The 20,256-nt window shown below is 28.8% G+C and overlaps 8 protein-coding genes across 8 annotated transcripts; 3 read left to right on the top strand and 5 right to left on the bottom strand.

Moving 5' to 3' along the window:
- Window positions 1–132: 132 nt before the first annotated feature.
- On the bottom strand, window positions 133–2,469 carry PUT3 (Put3p; the record flags this gene model as incomplete). Its single annotated transcript, XM_011274664.1, has 1 exon — window positions 133–2,469. The coding sequence occupies one exon, from the start codon at window positions 2,467–2,469 to the stop codon at window positions 133–135; it is 2,337 nt and encodes a 778-aa protein (XP_011272966.1).
- A 703-nt stretch (window positions 2,470–3,172) lies between these two features.
- On the top strand, window positions 3,173–4,120 carry ATP7 (F1F0 ATP synthase subunit d; the record flags this gene model as incomplete). The annotated part of the gene is made up of 2 exons (XM_011274665.1): window positions 3,173–3,184; window positions 3,605–4,120. 2 exons carry the CDS (start codon window positions 3,173–3,175, stop codon window positions 4,118–4,120), a joined length of 528 nt encoding a protein of 175 aa, XP_011272967.1.
- Window positions 4,121–4,591: 471 nt separating this feature from the next.
- HCS1 (ATP-dependent 5'-3' DNA helicase HCS1) lies at window positions 4,592–6,637 on the top strand (the record flags this gene model as incomplete). Its single annotated transcript, XM_011274666.1, has 1 exon — window positions 4,592–6,637. The coding sequence occupies one exon, from the start codon at window positions 4,592–4,594 to the stop codon at window positions 6,635–6,637; it is 2,046 nt and encodes a 681-aa protein (XP_011272968.1).
- Window positions 6,638–6,659: 22 nt separating this feature from the next.
- SWD2 (WD-repeat containing protein SWD2) lies at window positions 6,660–7,646 on the bottom strand (the record flags this gene model as incomplete). The annotated part of the gene is made up of 1 exon (XM_011274667.1): window positions 6,660–7,646. One exon carries the CDS (start codon window positions 7,644–7,646, stop codon window positions 6,660–6,662), a length of 987 nt encoding a protein of 328 aa, XP_011272969.1.
- Window positions 7,647–8,704: 1,058 nt separating this feature from the next.
- On the top strand, window positions 8,705–9,952 carry BN7_4755 (uncharacterized protein; the record flags this gene model as incomplete). Its single annotated transcript, XM_011274668.1, has 1 exon — window positions 8,705–9,952. One exon carries the CDS (start codon window positions 8,705–8,707, stop codon window positions 9,950–9,952), a length of 1,248 nt encoding a protein of 415 aa, XP_011272970.1.
- A 438-nt stretch (window positions 9,953–10,390) lies between these two features.
- On the bottom strand, window positions 10,391–10,910 carry YNK1 (nucleoside diphosphate kinase; the record flags this gene model as incomplete). Its single annotated transcript, XM_011274669.1, has 2 exons — window positions 10,391–10,809; window positions 10,895–10,910. 2 exons carry the CDS (start codon window positions 10,908–10,910, stop codon window positions 10,391–10,393), a joined length of 435 nt encoding a protein of 144 aa, XP_011272971.1.
- A 359-nt stretch (window positions 10,911–11,269) lies between these two features.
- Window positions 11,270–14,985, bottom strand: TCB2 (Tricalbin-2; the record flags this gene model as incomplete). Its single annotated transcript, XM_011274670.1, has 2 exons — window positions 11,270–14,773; window positions 14,974–14,985. 2 exons carry the CDS (start codon window positions 14,983–14,985, stop codon window positions 11,270–11,272), a joined length of 3,516 nt encoding a protein of 1,171 aa, XP_011272972.1.
- Window positions 14,986–15,459: 474 nt separating this feature from the next.
- Window positions 15,460–19,971, bottom strand: TOP2 (DNA topoisomerase 2; the record flags this gene model as incomplete). Its single annotated transcript, XM_011274671.1, has 1 exon — window positions 15,460–19,971. One exon carries the CDS (start codon window positions 19,969–19,971, stop codon window positions 15,460–15,462), a length of 4,512 nt encoding a protein of 1,503 aa, XP_011272973.1.
- Between the last annotated feature and the right edge of the window lie 285 nt (window positions 19,972–20,256).

Below are 20,256 nucleotides of genomic sequence, written 5' to 3' on the forward strand. Positions count from 1 at the left end.
ATATAGCATTTGAAAACAACGTAATATATATAACACTTATAATGTACATTAGAAAACAAAATTGAATATCAAAAAACAGTAATAACCGGACAATATATAGAATATTTACATGTTTAAAAAGAATATTTAAATTCAATTAAAATCATCCATCAATGATTGAAACTCTTCAGAAACTTCACCAATTGGACCTAACCACATTGCTTCATTTGAAATTTCCTTCCATAATTCATTTTCATTTTCTGTAACAGTACCATGTTGTAACATATGAATAGCATCTAAAGAAACTTTGCCCTCAGCATCATGTAAAACAGGTTCATTATCAACATTTTTACTTAATTTTTTAGAATCAATCATATTATCAATTTTTAATCTTTTTTGACCTGAATCTCCTTGTCGTATTGCTGATGTTGAATGTTGAACAGGAGAATTAGAAATTGAATGATCTTTTCTTAGGTTGGAATGATTATAAGATGATGGAATACCATCTAAGTTTGAATTATGATTCATAGAATTAGATGATGATGGAACTGGTGTATTTGAAAATTGAGTTGGTTGGAAATTATCAGTATGTTTCAAGATTAATGGTTGCATAATTTTATTAAAATCTAAAGTTGACATTAATTTTAATAATTGAGCTCTTCTTAATGCAGATGGATGATTACCTAAATTTCTCATCTTGGTGAATATTTGTAAAGCATGATCTAAATGTTCATAAGTTGCTTGATGAACACCAAATGCTGCATTGAATAAAATTAATGTTGCAGACGATGTAAATAAATATTCACGATCTAAATAACCAAATAATGCAACCATATTTTCTGGCATTAAAGCCCAAAGGGATCTTATGGTATTTATTGAAGCTTGGAATGAAGAATTAAATAAAGTTATGATTGACTTTGAATAATCATTTAAATCAATATATTTATTTGAAGTTTTATTGATTTTCAATTGTTTTGAAGCAAAATGAAATAATAATGGTCTAACTGCTAAATTCATACCTTGAAAAAATTCAGTAAGAATATTCGTTGCCAATCTTGAAATTTGTAAATCTTTTGAAGTGAAATCTGGGTTCAAAAATTCTGGTAGATGTTCTCTAAACTCTATTAATTGACCAACTAATTCTGCTAAAACTGGTAAAATATTTTTATTTGGTTGTTTTTGATATAAACATGATAAAATTTTAGCATTAATCTGAGTAATTTTGATACAATTGGTAATATATTCAGCTTCAGGGAAAATATAATGCTCACAACCTTGTGGAGGATTAAACATATCAAAATCATCAGGCAATTCAGTTGCAATACTATTATCATTTAAAGATAATGGTAAACCAGCTTTAGAACTTAACATTCTCTCATACATATAGACAGTCCACCATAATCTTCTTCTATGTTCTAATTCATAACGAGAAACATTACTTTTATCAGCATCAACATGCATCCCTAGAATTAAAGAAGCTCTTAAAGCTAGACCAAAATAAAAATATGAAGCCACTGTACAATCGGCAACTTGTAAATAAAAGGCATATAACAATAATACTTCAATACCACCTTCTCTTGCACAATTATCTATAGCACCTGATGCGAATAACCCAGTAAATAATTCAGAAGCTTGATGGAAAAATCCAGAACCTGGTAATTTTGCATCTGCAGATTTTTTACCATCAATATTATTTGCAGTACCCAAGTACATTTCACCCACGGAAAAGATTAATAAAACTTTACAAAACCAAATAGTTTCAATAATTGAATCTGAAGAATCTGTACCTAAACCTTCATAAACTCTTCTTAAATTTTCTTTAACTAAACCTTCATTGAAAAAATAAAAACATCCATCATTATATTGAATAAAAGAATCAACTAATAACATTGCATATGAGTATGAAGGTAATGTAAAATTAACAGAGATACCAGGTCTTGTTTTAGTCTTACCCAACATGATTCTATAAGCATTACCTTCTCTCTCTAAGACAGTTTCAGTATTACTTAAATTTTGTGCATTTGGTGCATTTATAAGATCTTGATCTCCATTTTCTGATAACATATTTTGAACTTGAATACCAAATAGCGTCATTGATGAAGAACCGACATAAAATTTTTCACCAGTTCTTGAATAAACTAATTGACGTTGTTGATCAACAAATGGTGCAACAACTTCATCATGATGATCTGATGTTTGTTGATCATTATTGTTAGAAGTAGTATTTGCTTGTTGAGATGGATGATTTGAAGCTGTATTATTTGAAAAGGTTGCAGATAAAATAGTATCAACATCTGAAGATTCAAATAAATTATCTAAAGTTGTTGAACTTGTTGGAGTTATTTCATTATCAGAAGTTATATTACCGATAGATCCACCATCAGCACTATTATTTGATTTATTTTTATATTGTTTAATTGATGATTTTAGATTAGTATTTTCCTTTTTCAATCTTGAAACATCATCATGTAATTTTTGTAAATATTTCATTGATACAACAACTTTTTTATCAGCTTCAACATATTCACAAGCAGATTTAGACTGAATACATTTGGCACAAGGTTCACCACCAGGACATTTGATATGGCGACGACGACATCTAACACAACTATAGTAAAGTGTTAGTATATATATGTAATCTCTTCAACCTATGAAAACCGTTATTCTTCATTCAACGGTTATGCAATTTAATACCATTCACATTTAATACTCACGCGATATTGGATCTTCTCTTCTGCTTAGCACCTGACTGTCCAGTCTCTGGTTGGACCTCCTCAATATTCCCAGACATCCTTATAGTCCTAAAGCAAGAAACACCTAGTAGAGAACCTATGACAATACCTTTAATATCTTTATCAGCTCCAGTATATTTATAAATCAGTAGTATAATGAATCATAACTTTTAAGAAAAGTCGCGGAAGGGATTGGGTTTCCGCTGATATTGATGATGTAATCACCAACTCCGAATGGTGTATGGGTGTACAAATATGAAAGCAGTGGTGCACGGATTATGCAATACGCGAATTGGTTCTATGAATTAGTTTTCCAATTCGCGGAAATGAATGGTTGGTCGCGAATTCCTCGCCAATGAAAAAACACCATTGCAAAAAACATCGTTGGGAAAAGGGATACTAATATAAACCTTTAAAAGGTGTGTACAATTAGTTACTCATTTATATTCAATATTCATAAGATGTCTGCTTTAGTAAGTGTTGTGTCAGGCAGAGAAGAGAAGGAGATCATTGGAATAGGACAGTTGTTTGTGTGGTTGATGAGTTCAATTGGGTTGTGTTGATGGGGGTGTTTATGACCGGTCTTGTTATGAAATATTGAAAAATGGAATTGATGAAGAATTGTATGATTTGAAGGGGGAGGAAAGTGTTGAGTAGTGTTTTCAGACTAGTTTCAATTTGATTGATTGATTAATATTGGTTTTTCCTTGAAATTATTTGATAATTATTGATTTCATATTGACACCCATAAAGAATTTTATCAATTAATTTTCATTTGAAATCATTAACTTTTCCAATTGATCTCTAAAACACACAAGATCCAGCTTTCCATCTGTTTAAGACAATCCTCTCCAATTGACTTGATGTATCAATAATACTAACAAATATTTTAGCGTGCTTCTGCTGCTTCAAAATTAGATTGGACTAAAGTTGTTTCAAAACTTGGTTTAACAGGTCAAACTGCTGCTTCATTAACTGCTTTCAAAAAGAGAAACGATGAAGCTCGTCGAAACATTGTTGAATTGAAAAATCAACCAACTGAAGTTGATTTTGCTCATTATAAATCTGTTTTAAACAACTCTGCTGTTGTTGAAGAAATTGAAAAACATTTCAACTCTTATAAACCAGTTACTTTAGATGTTGCTAAACAATTAAAATCAATTGATGCTTTCGAAGCTAAAGCTGTTGAAAATGCTACTGCTACTGAAGAAGTTGTTGCTAAAGAATTGGCTGATTTACAAAAAACTTTAGCTAACATTGATGCTGCTAGACCATTTGATCAATTAACTGTTGATGATATTGTTAAAGTTAGACCAGATATTGATGACAAAGTTAACTTATTGGTTTCTAAAGGTAAATGGTCTGCACCAGGTTATAAAGAAAAATTTGGTGATCTTAATGTTATGTAGAGTAATTGAGATTTTTATCATCAATTATTTTAATTTTAAAACAAACAAAATTTGCATACATTATATCCAAAATTTTACAAAGAAAACTTTCAAACACAAAATGTTATGATTACATATTGATTATGAATTAGATATATACAAATTATTATAAATATTGAAAGAATTGTAGATATGGGTTTTGAATTCGCGAATATTAAACACTTATAAAATATTGCAACCCATATTAATGTTCTGAATAGAAATGATTATTTGAGGCAAGGAATCTGTTGGATATATAGCTTCTTAGGTGCGTAATGAAATGAAGCTTTTATGAGCTTTAATTTCTTGGTTGGTGGTACTATTTCACTTTTTCGAGTTTTTCAATGAAATCCTCAAATGATCAAAGGTTTAAAAGTACCATTTCGCACTTTTAATGTTTCGAATTGTAAACAATTTTTATACTATCGAAAGATCACAAGATAACCACAAAGAATGTCTAACAAGAAATTATCAGAGAAATTTCTAAAATGTATTGATCTAGAAAGAAACGCAGATATAGATCAAACTTCAGATTTATTAAACAGTTTACCACCAAAGAAATTAGCTTTAAAAGGTTTGGCAATCATAAACTTGACAACTGAAAGTATTAAAACAGGTCTTGGAGGTCGTACTATAATTGAATTGAAAAATGATTTAGGTGGTCATGAAGATGATTCAATAGTTGCTGGTGATATAAGGACTGGTGATATTGTGAAAATTGATAAGATGTCAAGCTCGAATTCAACAAAGAAGAAGGTTAAATCAAATGGTAAAAATAATGATGATTCAGATTCCAATTTTGGTTGTGAAGGTGTTGTTACAAGACTTTCAAATAGTTCAATTGTAATAACAGTTGATGAATCATCTGAAGAGAAAATCTTGAATATAATTAATGATAATTTATGGATTGTTAAAATTTCAAATTCAATAACTTATAAAAGAATGGAATCAACAATGAGGAAATTATCTGAACTTGAAACTCCTAATGAGTTATTACAAATTTTATTAAATGAAACAAGCTATACACCACCTTCTGCTGGAAAACTAGAATCAAGTTATGAACAAATCAAATTCTTTAATGATGGCTTAAATCAATCCCAAAAAAACGCTATAAATTTCTCACTAAATTCACCTATAAGTATAATCCATGGTCCACCAGGTACGGGTAAAACTTATACTTTAATAGAACTCATTTTACAACTAGTATCCAAAGGTGAACGTGTCCTAGTTTGTGGTCCATCAAATATATCAGTTGATACTATATTAGAAAGATTAAATGGTAAATTACCAGGTGATGAATTATTAAGAATTGGTCATCCTGCAAGATTATTAAATTCAAATTTACAACATTGTTTAGATATTGTCACTAATACAAGTGATTCTGGACAATTGATTGCAGATATTAAAAAAGAGATTGATGATACTATTAAAAAAATTAAAAAAACAAGAAGTTATAAAGAAAAGAAATCTATATGGCAAGAAGTTAAAGAATTAAGAAAAGAATTGAAAAAAAGAGAAAAAACAGTTACTCATGAAGTTATATTAAAAGCAAAAGTTATAATGGCAACATTACATGGATCAAGTTCAAGAGATTTATTATCAATATATAATCATCAACCTGGGTTAAAACTTTTTGATACAATAATTATTGATGAAGTTTCTCAATCTTTAGAACCACAATGTTGGATTCCTTTGATAAATCATTATGGATCAAATGTTAAGAAATTAGTCCTTGCAGGTGATAATAAACAATTATCACCAACTATTAAAATAGATAATAATCCATCAGTGGAAAGGATATTATCAACAACAATATTTGATAGATTAGTTTCCATATATGGAGATTCTTTTAAAAATTTATTAAATATTCAATATAGAATGAATGAATCTATAATGAAATTTTCCTCCAAAGTTCTTTATGGAGGTGAATTAAAAGCTGATGAATCAGTTTCAAATATTTTATTAACAGATTTCCCTGAAGTTGAAAAAAATGATTATACAGAATTCCCAATAATTTGGTATGATACCCAAGGGGATTTCCCTGAAAAGGATAGTTCAGATCATAATGATTTAATTCCATCAAAATTTAATGATATGGAAGCATATGTTGTTAAATTTCATTTAAAGCATTTGTTGAAATCTGGTGTTAAGGAAGAACATATTGGTATTATATCACCATATAATGCACAAGTTTCATTTTTAAAAAAATTGATACATAATGATTGGCCTCGTGTGGAAATATCAACAGTTGATGGTTTCCAAGGTCGTGAAAAAGAAGTTATAATATTAACTTTAGTTAGAAGTAATTTAAATAAAGATGTTGGATTTTTAAAAGATGAAAAAAGATTAAATGTTGCCATTACAAGACCAAAAAGACAATTATGTATAGTTGGTGATATGGAAACAATTAATCAAGGTTGTAAATTTTTACATGATTGGGTTGAATGGAATGAAGAGAATTGTGAATTAATTTATCCTAATCTTGATGATATTTTATAGCTATATTGTGTATAGTTGTTAATTAATCTAATTCTGGTGTCCACATTGTTAATTGAGAATCTGCAGTAATTAATTGTAAATATTTTGGATTAAAACTTAACATCCTTGGTTTAACATCACCTGTAAGTGTAAATTTTGGTGTTAAAAATTTTGGTAATGAATCATTAATTTCAGATTTTTTAGTTAAATCCCATACTGCAATTTTCCCATCACCATTACCACTAAATACAAAATTCCCACATGGTGAAAATGTAGCATTCCCCGTGTCTGGGAATGATCTACCTGGGATAGATATAATGGGTCCTAATTCACAAACTAAATTCCCATCAAAAGAATCTAATAATAAATGATTTTGATTTGTTGAACAAACAAGTATATATCTATTATCATTTGAAAATTCCACTTTATTAAAATTAAAACCTTGAGGTACTTCAAATGAAGCACAAGGTAATTGATGTAACATTTCTATTGGTTTTAAATCAATTATCCCACGAGATTGTGATGCTATTGCAACAACATCACCTGTTGGATCAAATGAAACAAAACTTGAATGTTTTGAAGGTAAAGAAAATTGAGCAGTTGAAGTTCTTAAATCCCATATTTTGAACGTATCATCTAATGAAGCAGAAGCAAATATATTTTGTCTTGGACTTACTTCAAGTGAATTCACAAGAGCTTTATGACCTTTAAAATATCTTATATAAGAATTATCATTTAATGAAAGATATCTTATAGTATTATCTTCTTTTGTTGAAGCATAAACACAATTTTTCTGTTGATGAGTAAATCTTGCTAAATGACATCCATATTTCTTAGAATATATTGGTTTGTTATAAGTACCTCTATAAGCATCATAAAGATTTATTGATTCACTTGTTAATGAAGAAATTAAATATTGACCTGAATCATCAAAATCTAATGATGTTATACAAGTTTCTGGATTTGTTGGTTCGAATTTTTTGGATGGTTTGAGTTTTATGTATGAGTCGTGATTTAATTTGACACTCATTGTGGTGATATGTGTTCTTTATTTGGTATTGATATTCTGATATTCTGATGTTCTGATAATGATTTGGTATATTGGATTGCATTTACTAATAATATTTCATTGTTTATACAAGTTCTGGTTCCAGTATTTACACAGTGGCTAGTAATAATTCCGTTGTTTGTATGGTAAATCACAGCACCGGATATAAACCAAAAATCAAAGAATGTTTAATGAAATGAAATGAACCAAAAACATTTGAAATACAGGAAGTTGTTTCAGAAGTGAAAAGAGTTATTACACAGTGGAAGTTGAAGTTTATAGTTGTTCAAGATGAGTGTATGTTCTAGAGCGTATCTTGTTTAGTATATAGTACTAACAAGCATATCAGTTTGGTAAATTGATTCATTATTCAATTGATTTGTTACTAGTATCAATGCTTTTAGCAGGAATCAGAAGAAACACAGGATTAGTGTGGGTATTGATTGAGAATAGAATATAGATAATGATGTACTAACTTATAATCCAGTCTTTTGTATCAAGGATCTGATTTAAAGAAATATATTTCCAGATATTTAGCATTTGGAGAACAAAGTTATGATTATTTCATTGGGTTTATTCGTCACAGTGGGTATTTTGGTACTCCGAGTATATTTGATAGAGATTTAAGAGATGATGGACAACAATAAACAATTGAATTGATACTAGATTCATTTATTCTTTATTTAAATCATCATATTCTTTGTTGTCTTCTGTTTGTTTACTATTTCTCTATGGCTTATGTTATCTCTTCGCTTCGTCTTCGCGGTACTCCATTGTTTAAGGCGGCTAATAGATCTTCAATTGTGATGGATCATAAAAATAAAAGGGAGTTTGATTTTTTCATTTGATTTTCATTTTTATGGGGTTGATAAAGCAGGGCGGCTAGTGGCAAATTGGTATCTGGTGGTATTGTTTGTTGATTAAGTTGGTTATTGTTAGGTATTGGTATTTGGGTTATTTTGGTGTTAATCTAAGGGTTTTGGTTAGGTTTACTTGGTGGGTTTAGGATTGATTTGGTGTTTTAAAGGGTCCGCTTCACCATGGCTATTGCTGGTTTGAAAAGGTTAAGTTTGAATAGAAATTCATTCATTGGTGTTAAAAAACTATTCTTTAGGAATGATCAAGATAAAATTGATTGTTTTATTAGATTTTTGGATTCTTTTACATTAACTTATATCACTTTATTCAAAGTTATTAGATTTTATATTGAAATTAAAGCTTTATCTGGGTTAGATGGTATGGATCTAAATCATTTAGAAACTGCCTTAATCAAGATTATCAAATATATTAGACAGAAAAGAGAAGAGTTCCTTTTATATAATAGATTCCATTCATTTAAAGATTCAATTAATAAATTTTATATGAATTTACATGTCTTACAAAAAGAATTTAAAAATTTCATTCAAATGGATTTATTTAATGGATTGAAACCCCTTAATAGAAATCATATGTTGGATATGTATAATTATGATTTAATGTTATTTATTGATAAGATTATCCCCTCCATCATAACAGTCATTGATCATTTCCAATCAATAATTGACGGAATGGAAAATTTGGATACATATCTTGTTGGTGTTAATACAATGATTATAACTGAATTTTCAAATAAAATTACAAAAATGATTGATGATAATCAACCATTGATTAAAAAATTCATTAACAATGATTTATCAATAACTCAATTCCATATTAAAAGAAATGAATCTTCATTAAAATATTTACAATTAAATGAATCAATAGAATCAATTATGATTAATGATTGTTTTTCTGGGAATCAATTAATAACTTTAGAAATATTTCAAAAATTCATTATAACAGATTCTATTTATATATTGGAAAAATTATTAATTCATTCAACTTCAATTATTAATCAAATTCAATCTTCATTAGATTTGTTTTTTAAATTATCAAATTTATTAGAAGTTCATTTAAATAATTGTTTTATTAAATTTCAAAATATTAAACTTGATCCTTTTATAAATACAACTGAAAATTTAATTGAATCATGTGAAATAATGATTGATTTATTAACTGAATTATCTAAAATCATAAAGGAAATTTTCACATTACCAGAATTCAAATCAATGAATTTTTCAAATTATTCATTAAAGTTTAATATCTTAACAATAAATTATCAATTTTTCAATCAAATTTTAACATCAAATCAAAGAATTACCAATGATTTAGATAAAACTGATAAATTTCAAAATCGTTTTAAAATTTCAATTGATTCATTAAATTGTGGTATAATGGGATTAGAATCTTTAATTGATCATGATGTTTGATAACTCTTTAATAATCTCGCTTTCCCAATTACCCCATTGCTCAAACTAACTTGCTATTCATTCTTTTGTTAACCCCAGTCGTTCATTACATTCAATTCTATATAACCTAGCTAACTATCAATCCAATTGCCCTTTATTTATCAATTGCCATATTCAACCCCATTGTAGCGTAATTTTTCTTAGTCACTTTATGATTCGTCAAAATCTAAAATCCGAGTTGATCCATCTGGGGATTTTTTTTTTTTTTTCATAGGGCTGGGAAATTGTAACCGTGAACGCTGAAAAACGTGAAGAGATCGATCAAGGATCAGATCTTAGACAAAGACAAACTACGCAAAACCAATTGAATATTTAAATAATTTTTTGAATATTTTAAATATAGCTATATATAATTGAATCTAATAATTTATAAGCAAGATTGATTGTTAAGTATTAAACTTATTCATAGATCCATCCGAATAAAGAATGTTTGTAATCAACTAATTCTTCTTTTTTGAACCATAAATCAATTTCTTTGTTAGCAGATTCAACAGAATCAGAACCATGACAAACGTTTCTACCCATATCAATAGCGTAATCACCTCTGATAGTACCTGGAGCAGAGTTTAATGGGTTAGTAGCACCTAAGATAGCACGACCTTGTTTAACAACATCTTTACCTTCCCAGACAGTAGCTAAGATTGGACCTGATAACATGTATGATAATAATGATGGGAAAAATGGTTTTTCAGTTAAATCAGCATAATGAGTTTTCAATAATGATTCAGTTGGAGTAACTAATTTAATACCAACTAATTTGAAACCTCTGTTTTCAAATCTACCTAAGATGTTGTTGATTAAACCTCTTTGGACACCATCTGGCTAATTAAATTATTGTTAGTATCAATTGAGTAATCTGTGAATAGTTTTGATTGTGACTTACTTTAATAGCAATGAAAGTACGTTCGTTGTTTGACATTTTGTTAATTGAATTGATTATATTTTGATTAAAATTAAAACAAGAAAGGAAAAAGGGAATTTCGTTCAACTTTTTTTAAATTTTTATAATTTTCAGAATTTTTCGATCAATTTCGTACAATTTCATTTGGCAGGAAAATTTATGCAAAATTGTCGTTTTTGGCACATTTTGCAATAAAAAAAAAAACACAAATTACTGTTTTCGGAAATTACATATATAAAAAATTGCGTAAATATTTTTTTTAAGAATACACATAAAATCAGTAATTTATAAAAATACAAAATATAAAACAAAAAACACAAAGAATAAAGTTCAAATAATAATGGAATAGTGTCTTATACTGATGGTGTCAAAGGTCATTATTCATCACCACCTTTCTTTTTACCGAAAATGGCACCTTTAACTTTACCTAAACCACCACCAACACCTCCAGCAACACCTCCAACAACTTTACCACCAGCACCAATACCAGCACCAATACCTGATCCAACTGCATTCAATCCAGCTGCACCAATATTAGTACTTTGACTATTAACTTTAACAATATAACCAGGTCTAAAACTTGTTTTAACATGTAAAACACCACCATCTTCACCTTTTGGACCTTTAACTGGTACATCATATTCTGCTGGATTTATTGGATCAATATCTGCTAAATCGAAATAAGCATCACCTAATTTATCATCTTGACCTGCACCGAAATCCCAATCTGCAATTCTAAAATCAATAACTGTATTAACTCTATTTGTAATTTCCAAATTTGTCTTTTCATTCCAAACTGGATCAAGAGTTTTCTTAATAGTTTTAGTTTTATAGAATGGATCTTCTTCTTGAGGTAAATAAGCTTTAATGAAAGGATCTGATTTACCATTTGAATCTGCGCTTAATAAGTTATTTGCACTGATAATTTCTAATGATAATTGACCACTATTTGTAATTAAATCAGCTGGAGGTAATTTAGAAACTTCAACTGGTAACCATTGAGTTTGAATTAATAATTTATTTGTTCCCATACCTGTTAAAGTTAAAGTTTGTGGTTCATGATATGAATTTTTCAATAAACTTAAAACTGGTAATGTTGATTCTGCAATTGATTCATCTTCACGATTATTTTTCGCATCTTTAACTAATCTAAATGTAACATTTGCCCATTCTAATTCTGGCACTAAGGCATCACCTGAAAATGGTGATGTAACTTTTTTAGTTTTAACTTCTGGACTAACATGATCTGGATGACCATGACCATTCAAAAAAACTTGTAAATAACTATTTGTTGAACTATAATCACCGGATAAAACTGTGAAAACGAAAACACCAGTGTTATAAGTTAATAATTCCGGTAATGATAATTGAATTTTATTTGTTTCATTAAAATCTTCATCTTCTTCAACAGTTTCTTCAGCATTCTTTGAATCTGATGAATCTTTTGATGATGGTTTAGATTCTGGTTTTTTACCAGATTTAGCTTCTTCTTCAGCTTTTTTCAATTTTTCAGCTTCTTTTTTATCTTTAGCTTCTTGTTCTTCTTTAATATCTTCTAAAGTCTTAACTGGAGTAATTGGATAAAATGATAAAGCATAAGTAACAGTACCTTTTGGACCTTTTTTATGAACTAAACGACCAGTTCTTAATTCCTTATCAACAAATTCAACATATTTATCATCTTCACCTCTTTCAATAATATCATTAGTTTTAACATTAAATGAACCTAAAGTACGATCATTCTTATTTTTTTCTGCATCCATAACTTCAATGGTTAATTTTTGATTTGGTGAAGTAACTGGAACATATAAAGCTTCATCCCAAACAGGATCTAATGAATCTGGAATGAAATCAGTTCTTGCTCTAATTTTACCATTAACTAATAATCTTGCATATGGATCACTTTTACCAATTTTTTCTAAATTACGTAAACCTTCACCTTTATTCAACAAGACTCTAACAACACCAATTGGTTCGGTATAACCACCAGCACCTGGTGCATCTCTTAAAGAAACAGATTTATAATTTGTTGTAATTTTAAATTCACCATCACCTTTACTAAATGGAATCCATTCACTATCAATTTCAGTTCTATCAATTAAATCATTTAATGTTTGAATTGATGCAGAGATTAATTTACCCTTTGGATCTTTAACTAAAACTTTAATTCTTGATTTACGACGATCTGTAATAATGGTTTCAAAAGGAATTGAGAAAGTTGGATTATCAGTATTCTTAGAAACTGGTGTAGTTTTAACTAATTCATTATTGAAATATAATTCAGTATAACTTGATAATTTACCATCATTTCTAATATTTCTAACTTCACTTAATTCAATCTTTGCTAAGCCGGTATTTAAATCTGGAGGTGGTTCAGTTGAACCATCTGGTAATGTAGATTCTTCCAAAGTTGGGAAAAATTCATAATCATATAATAATTCACCACAAGGTTTGTTATTTCTCAAGAATTGACCAACTTGATTCTTAGCATTTCTCTTATCAGAAACATCATTCAAATCAATTTGTAATGAACCAATGTTTTTATCTTTTCTATCTTCATTCCAATCATAACCAGTAATAATTAAAGGTTCAGTAAAACTACCAACTAAAACGAAAACAGTTTCATTCCAAGTTGGAGTTAAAGTATCCAAAATAGTTTTAGTTTTAGCTAAAACTTCTTTACCATAAAAATTGAAAGTTAAGTAAGGATCAACAGTATTACCCAAGACACGATCAGCAGCTTTCAAACCTTTAGCAGATTTGATTCTAAGAGCCAAGATACCAATTGAAGTATTACTACCAGATAATAATTGTGGGACATTTAATTGGAAAGAAAATGGTTGGAAAACCATTGGACCTGCAAATTTTTTAATCATTTCATTAATAAATGGATAAAGACCTGGGAATGATAAGACTTCCCAATTGAAAATAGATTCACCTAAAAGTTTAGAAATGAAATCAAATTGAGGTGGTTCCATCATTTGAACATTAACAGTTTCAAAATGTGGGAATTTTGTAGTCATTCTAATTCTAACTCTTGCCCAAGCTTTAAATGCAACATTTTCCACAACAACTGGAATTGTAATACCGAAAAGTGTAGCTTTAACAACAACTCTTTGATTGACATAATTTTTCAATTGTTTAGCACTTGAATCCGCAGTAGCATGAGGAGTAAATGAAAAAGACCAATCCATAACAACAACATCATCTTTTGGAATATCTAAAGTTTTAACAAAATCAATTCTTGGTGGTTTAATACCTGCAGTAAATTGATCAATCCAAATTGCTGAAACAAATGGTGGAATACCTTCATTTGAAGCTAAGATTGGATTAACTTGTTCAGTAACAATTTGAGAAACTGAAGGTTCAAGATAAATCCAATATTTGTCCAAGAATGTATTTAACCAATCCATAGTTTCATAATCATTTTCGACATGTTTAATAGTAAATTCTCTTTGTAAACCATCTCTAACAACACCTCTATATTTCTTAATAGAAGCTCTATAATAAACAGATGCAGCAAGAGTAATAAAGAAGACTGGAGCAATTGAAAAATTAAATCTACCAACAATCCAAGATAATAAACCAGCACCAATTAATAAACCAACACTATGGAACCAATCACCATATAAATGATCAGGTAAATAACTATCTAAAAGAGTTGGAGTTGCTAAATCCATCAATTCATCATCAAGAGTTAATGAATCTTTTTCTTCCCATTCACCAATTTGTTTCCAACCAACACTAGTTGCAGGAACAGGGTCTCTTTTCTCTTTTTCAGCAAGTTCTTCAGCTTCTTTTAATTTAGCAGGATCCAAATTCTTACTAGTAGCATTTGGATCTGAAGTTAAAGGTGTAGCTTTTTTGATAACATCAGCTTGCTATTCAATTGAGTTAGTATTCATTCCAATTTGTATTACAAGAAATTTCTTCAAACTTACACCTGTAACAGGTTCTGATGTTGGGTCTGATGGTAACAATTTAGAATCACCTTCCTAAAACAATAAGCAGTTAGTATCTAACCAATAACCTTCCAAACTCAATTGATATTACATCAATACCAATAAAAGAATAAACATACAGCACTAGCCATTGTTATTGATTAACAGCCTTCTCTAGGTTATTTACCAGAAAGTCAATTGATACTTCTATTCAAGTTGTTTACAAGTTTGAAATACTTTGATAACTGCTAATTTCAAGTTTCAGGCATACAACTAGACTTCGGGGTAACACCCGCGAAATTGCGCCTACATTAACTACAAGCAATTATAATAAGGAAAATTGGTATTAAAACCGTGTATAAGTCGATAATAATGGTTGAATGCTAATGGTTATTATAATAATTATTATAGTATCGAGAATTGAGTCAATTGAAAACCTGGTTGTTGAGTTTCCCTGTGGTTTCCATGTTTTCAATGTGACAAAATTTCTCATTTTTAGTTTGCTGCTTTGAAATTTTCATGAAATTTTCAGGTACAAATAATCAAAAATTCGCGTATACATAACATAATCATTTAATTTATTAAGGTATAACTAATTCTAATATACATATTTATAGCTGGGTATCTTATTCAAAATCTTCATCACTTTCATCATCAACGACAAAACTATCTTCATTATCGGATTCAACAACTTTATAACTCTTCTTAACACCACGAGTTGATCTTTTAGATGGAGCTTTAACTTCTTCATCATCAGATTTCATAACAACATCATCATCAGATTCTGAAAATTCATCTTCTTCCGATTCTGATTCAACAACTTTAGCTTTTCTCTTTGGAGCTGGTTTAGAAGTTGTTGTTGATGGTTTTGTAGTTTTGTTTAGAACTCTTCTCTTTGGTGCAGGTTTGGAAGGTTTAACTTCTTCTTCTTCTTCACTTTCCAGTTCAATAACTTCATCTGTAGTTGATGAAGATGATTGTTTAGATGAACTTGGTTTATTATCAAATGCACTACTTGCAGAACCAAATTTACCAATGAAACCATCCATATCATTTGATAATTCATCTGCATCTAAATCATAAACATCAGTACCTGTTTTCTTTTTAATTGGTGAACCAAAAATTGTATTACCTTTACCAAAAACTGATTTAAACTCAGGTTCTTGAACTTCTGGTTTAGATAAAGTACTAAAATTTAATTTTGTTTGTTTTGGACCTGATTCTTTTTTAACTTTTGATGATGTTGATGTTGTGGCTTTTGGTGCAACACTTGATGATTTACTACTTGATCCAGAAGCAGAACTTGAAGTGGAACTTGAACCATCTTCTTGTTTAATCTCTTCAACTTTTGGAGTTGTTTCCTTTTTAACTTTAGTCTTTGGTGCAACATAATCAGGAATTGGAATTAAGTCACCTTTTCTATCATCAAATTTTAATTCATTACTATTAGTTTTCTTCTTCTTTTTACTTGGACCACCAGCAGACCAATCATCATCATCCAAAATATTTTTAGATCTTTTTTTACCTTTACCACCTTTTTTAGCAACAACTAAAGTAGTTCTTTTATATTCATCATCTTTTAAAAATTGTTTCCAAGAAATCATAAAATCATCTAAATCTCTATTCCAAAGATCTTTGGAAGTTAATTTTAATAATTCTGTTAATTCATCTTCTTTATTTGCCTTTTGTTGTAATAATTTTTCATATCTTTCACGAGTTAAAGACCAAATTGGTAAACCTAATAAATAATCATAACTTGAAAAAACATTTTCTCTAATATGAACAGTTGAAGCATCTGCATCCAGTCCATCATCTTCAGCATCTTCATCTGCAACGATTTGATCTTGTGTGATATCTTCTGGATCTTTCTTGATGAAAATTGGATTACCCTTTTTATCAAATTTTGGGAAATTTAATTCTTGTAAATTTTCAATTAAATCAACTCTTTTTCTATTATTAATATTCAATTTTTTATCAATAATTAATTTAATAAATCTTGCTTGACTTGATAATTTTTCTAAATGATTTGATAATTCTTTTGCTAAATTATCTTTACGACGTTGATAATAATCTAATCTAACATAATAAAAATCTTTTAGAATTTCATCAACGGTTTCATATTTTTTAATACGACCTTGTGGATCAAATAAAACCATATTTGATAAATTAATAACAGAATGTAATTTAAATCTTTCATATAGACCAATTTCCTCAGATTTTTTCATTTCTGCATCTGATAAAGTAACAATAAATCTAATACCTAAACCATGTTGTTCTTGCATATCTTTAATCCATGGTTTAACTTTATCAGAACCACCAAGACCTAATAATAATTGTTCTTTAACAGAAGCAGTCCAAGTTTTAACAGGTAATTCAGTAATTGCTAAAGTATTATCATCTAATTTTTCAATTTTACCATAAACTTTATATTTATCAGGACCAATTTTTTGAATTTGTCCATCCCAACCTTTATACCATGGTTCCATTTCTAATAATTCTTGATTATTCATTAATCTTTTCATATTTTCAACAAGATCTGCAGGGTTAAATTGAGGAACATTTGTACTCCAACCAGTACCAATCCCCTCAGCACCATTAACTAGCACCATTGGGATAATTGGTAAATACCATGTAGGTTCAACATTTTCACCATCATCTTGTTCATAAGTATACAGAGCATCATCAGTTTGATTGAAAATTTTTCTTGTTATTGTAGCTAATTCAGTATAAATATATCTCGCAGCTGATGCATCTTTACCACCCATATTTCTTGTACCGAAAGAACCTTTTGGTAATAATAAATTAATATTATTTGAACCAACGAAATCTTGTGCTAACCCAACAATTGTAGTGATTAAAGATTGTTCACCATGATGATAACCTGTATGTTCTGAAATATAACCAGCTAATTGAGCAACTTTAATTTCAGATTTTAAATTACGTTTGAAAGAACCATACAAGATTTTTCTTTGACCTGGTTTAAACCCATCCAATACAGATGGAATTGATCTAATATTATCAGCCATTGAAAATAAAATTAATTCCTTATTAATAAATTCACTAATTGGAATTTCATTTAAATCAATATCTAAATGAGTACCAGGAACAAAACCTCTTAACCATTCTTTACGATGATCAGCTTTTTTTTTAGAAAAGGCTAAATCAATTAAACCTTTATCATTTTCTTCTAATGGATTAAAAGTTTTTAAATGTTTTTCTAAATCTGAAAAATATTCACGACCTTCTTCTTGGGAAGAAGTACCTAAACCTTTATAATATTTATGAGTCCAAGTATATTGATGACTTTCATTTTCAATCCATGATTCATATTCAGGCATATTATAAAAAGCTAAAGTTTCTCTTCTTGGTTTTGTAATATTAACTTTGACAATTGGTGTAATAAATTCCAAAAGAAACCCAGGAATATTTAAAAGACCAGGGAATGAAGTTTCCAAAAAATTTATAATTAAACCTTTAATATGTGAACCATCAGTATCTTGATCAGTCATAATCATAATACGACCATATCTTAGGGATTTTAAATCTTCATATTTTTTTTTATGTTGTAAACCCATAATTTGCTTTATAGCTTGAATTTCTGCATTTTTAGTAATTTGATCATTACTTGCATCACGAACATTAAGCATTTTACCTCTTAATGGGAAACAACCAAAATAATCTCTACCAACAACTGCAAGACCTGCAACAGCTAATGATAACGCAGAATCACCCTCTGTCAAGATTAATGTACATTTATAACCTTCTCTTGTACCAGCTTTATTAGCATCTTCTAATTTTGAATAATTTGTAATTCTTGATTTCTTGGAACCATCAGTTTTTCTCAAAGCTTTATCAGCATTTGCTTGAGCAGCATCTAAGATATTTGAAATAAATTCAGTTTTTAAAACTTGATTAATAAAATCATCAGGGACTTTAATTTCAGAACCAAATTGTTGTCTTCTTGTACTCATTTGTTCCTTGGTTTGTGATGTGAATGCAGGATTTTCAATCAAACAATTAACAAATAAAAACATATTATTTCTTATTTGGAATGGTTTAACTGTAGAATTTTTATGTCTTTTCTTTAAAACATCACCAATTTTATCAACAATTTGATCAGCAATATAATTAACATGAGTACCACCCGATGTAGTTGCAATGGAATTTACAAATGAAACTTGATTAAAAGCACTATCAGAAACACCAAATGCAATTTCCCAACGACCTTTTGATTTTGGATCTTCAATTTTTTTATAAACAATTGTTGGTTTTTTGGAATCTTCAGATGATGGTTCACCATTTTCAAGAGCTTTCTTGGCTTCTAATGCCTTGATATACATTTCAACATATTGTTTAAAAGATCTAATTTTCAAAGTTGTACCATTTAATGAAACATTAACATCTCTTAAAGTACCTGCAATATCATAAACACGACGACGTAAAACACCAAGAGTATCATTATCCAAAATTTCCATATTAAATTTAGCTAAATCAGGTTTAAATGAAATTTTAGTATATTCTTGAGGTTTTTTAACAGTTTTAATTTTGGGTTTGTTTGTTTTTGTCATATTATTATTCCAAGTTTGAGTATAAATTTTCATTGTATTTTTATCAGCAGTTTCCACTGTGAATTCTGTTGAAAAAATGTTACATAATTTAGCACCATAACCATTTCTACCACCAACAACTTTTTTTTCATCATCATCATAATTTGATGAAGTTAATAAATTACCAAAAATTAATTCTGGGATATAAATACCTTCTTTTTCATGCATTTCAATTGGAATACCACGACCATCATTTTTAATTTCAATTAAATTTTCTTCAGGATTAATCGTGACTTCAATTTTTTTCATTGATGGATCACGTATTTTATTATCAGCAGCATTAACAAGAATTTCATCAAAAATTTTAAATAAACCAGGAACTAATTTAACAGGTTTTTCCATCATTGATTCAGTTTGATCATCATAAATCCAAAGATTTGATTCTTGATGTTCAGTTGAACCAATATAAGTATCAGGTCTCTTTAAGATATGTTCTAATTGAGATAATTTTTGATATTGTTCAGATACATTTTTCTTTTTTGGTGTCATTTTATTAACTTTACTTTGCGCGTCACCTAAAGGATCAACCATATTGGAACTAGGAGTATTTGATATATGGAGGAGTGATTTATAAGTATGGAATGAATGTGAGTTGGGTTGTTTGTTGGTACTAGTTGTTGTTGTTGTTGTTGTTGATAAAATAAATGGGATAGACGCGTGTTTATAAAATGATTTAAATGGAAATGTTTGTTTATATAAAAATATTTGTTTACTTTTCATGATTTATTTGATCTTGTTCAGGGTAAATTTTGGATTTCAGTACTACTAGTTTTTTCGCGTATTAAATAGTAAACACGCGTAATTATCTATTGAAAA

Source organism: Wickerhamomyces ciferrii, contig 00183, assembly GCF_000313485.1.
Source record: "Wickerhamomyces ciferrii WGS project CAIF00000000 data, strain NRRL Y-1031 F-60-10, contig 00183, whole genome shotgun sequence".
Lineage (NCBI taxonomy): Eukaryota > Fungi > Ascomycota > Saccharomycetes > Phaffomycetales > Wickerhamomycetaceae > Hansenula > Hansenula ciferrii.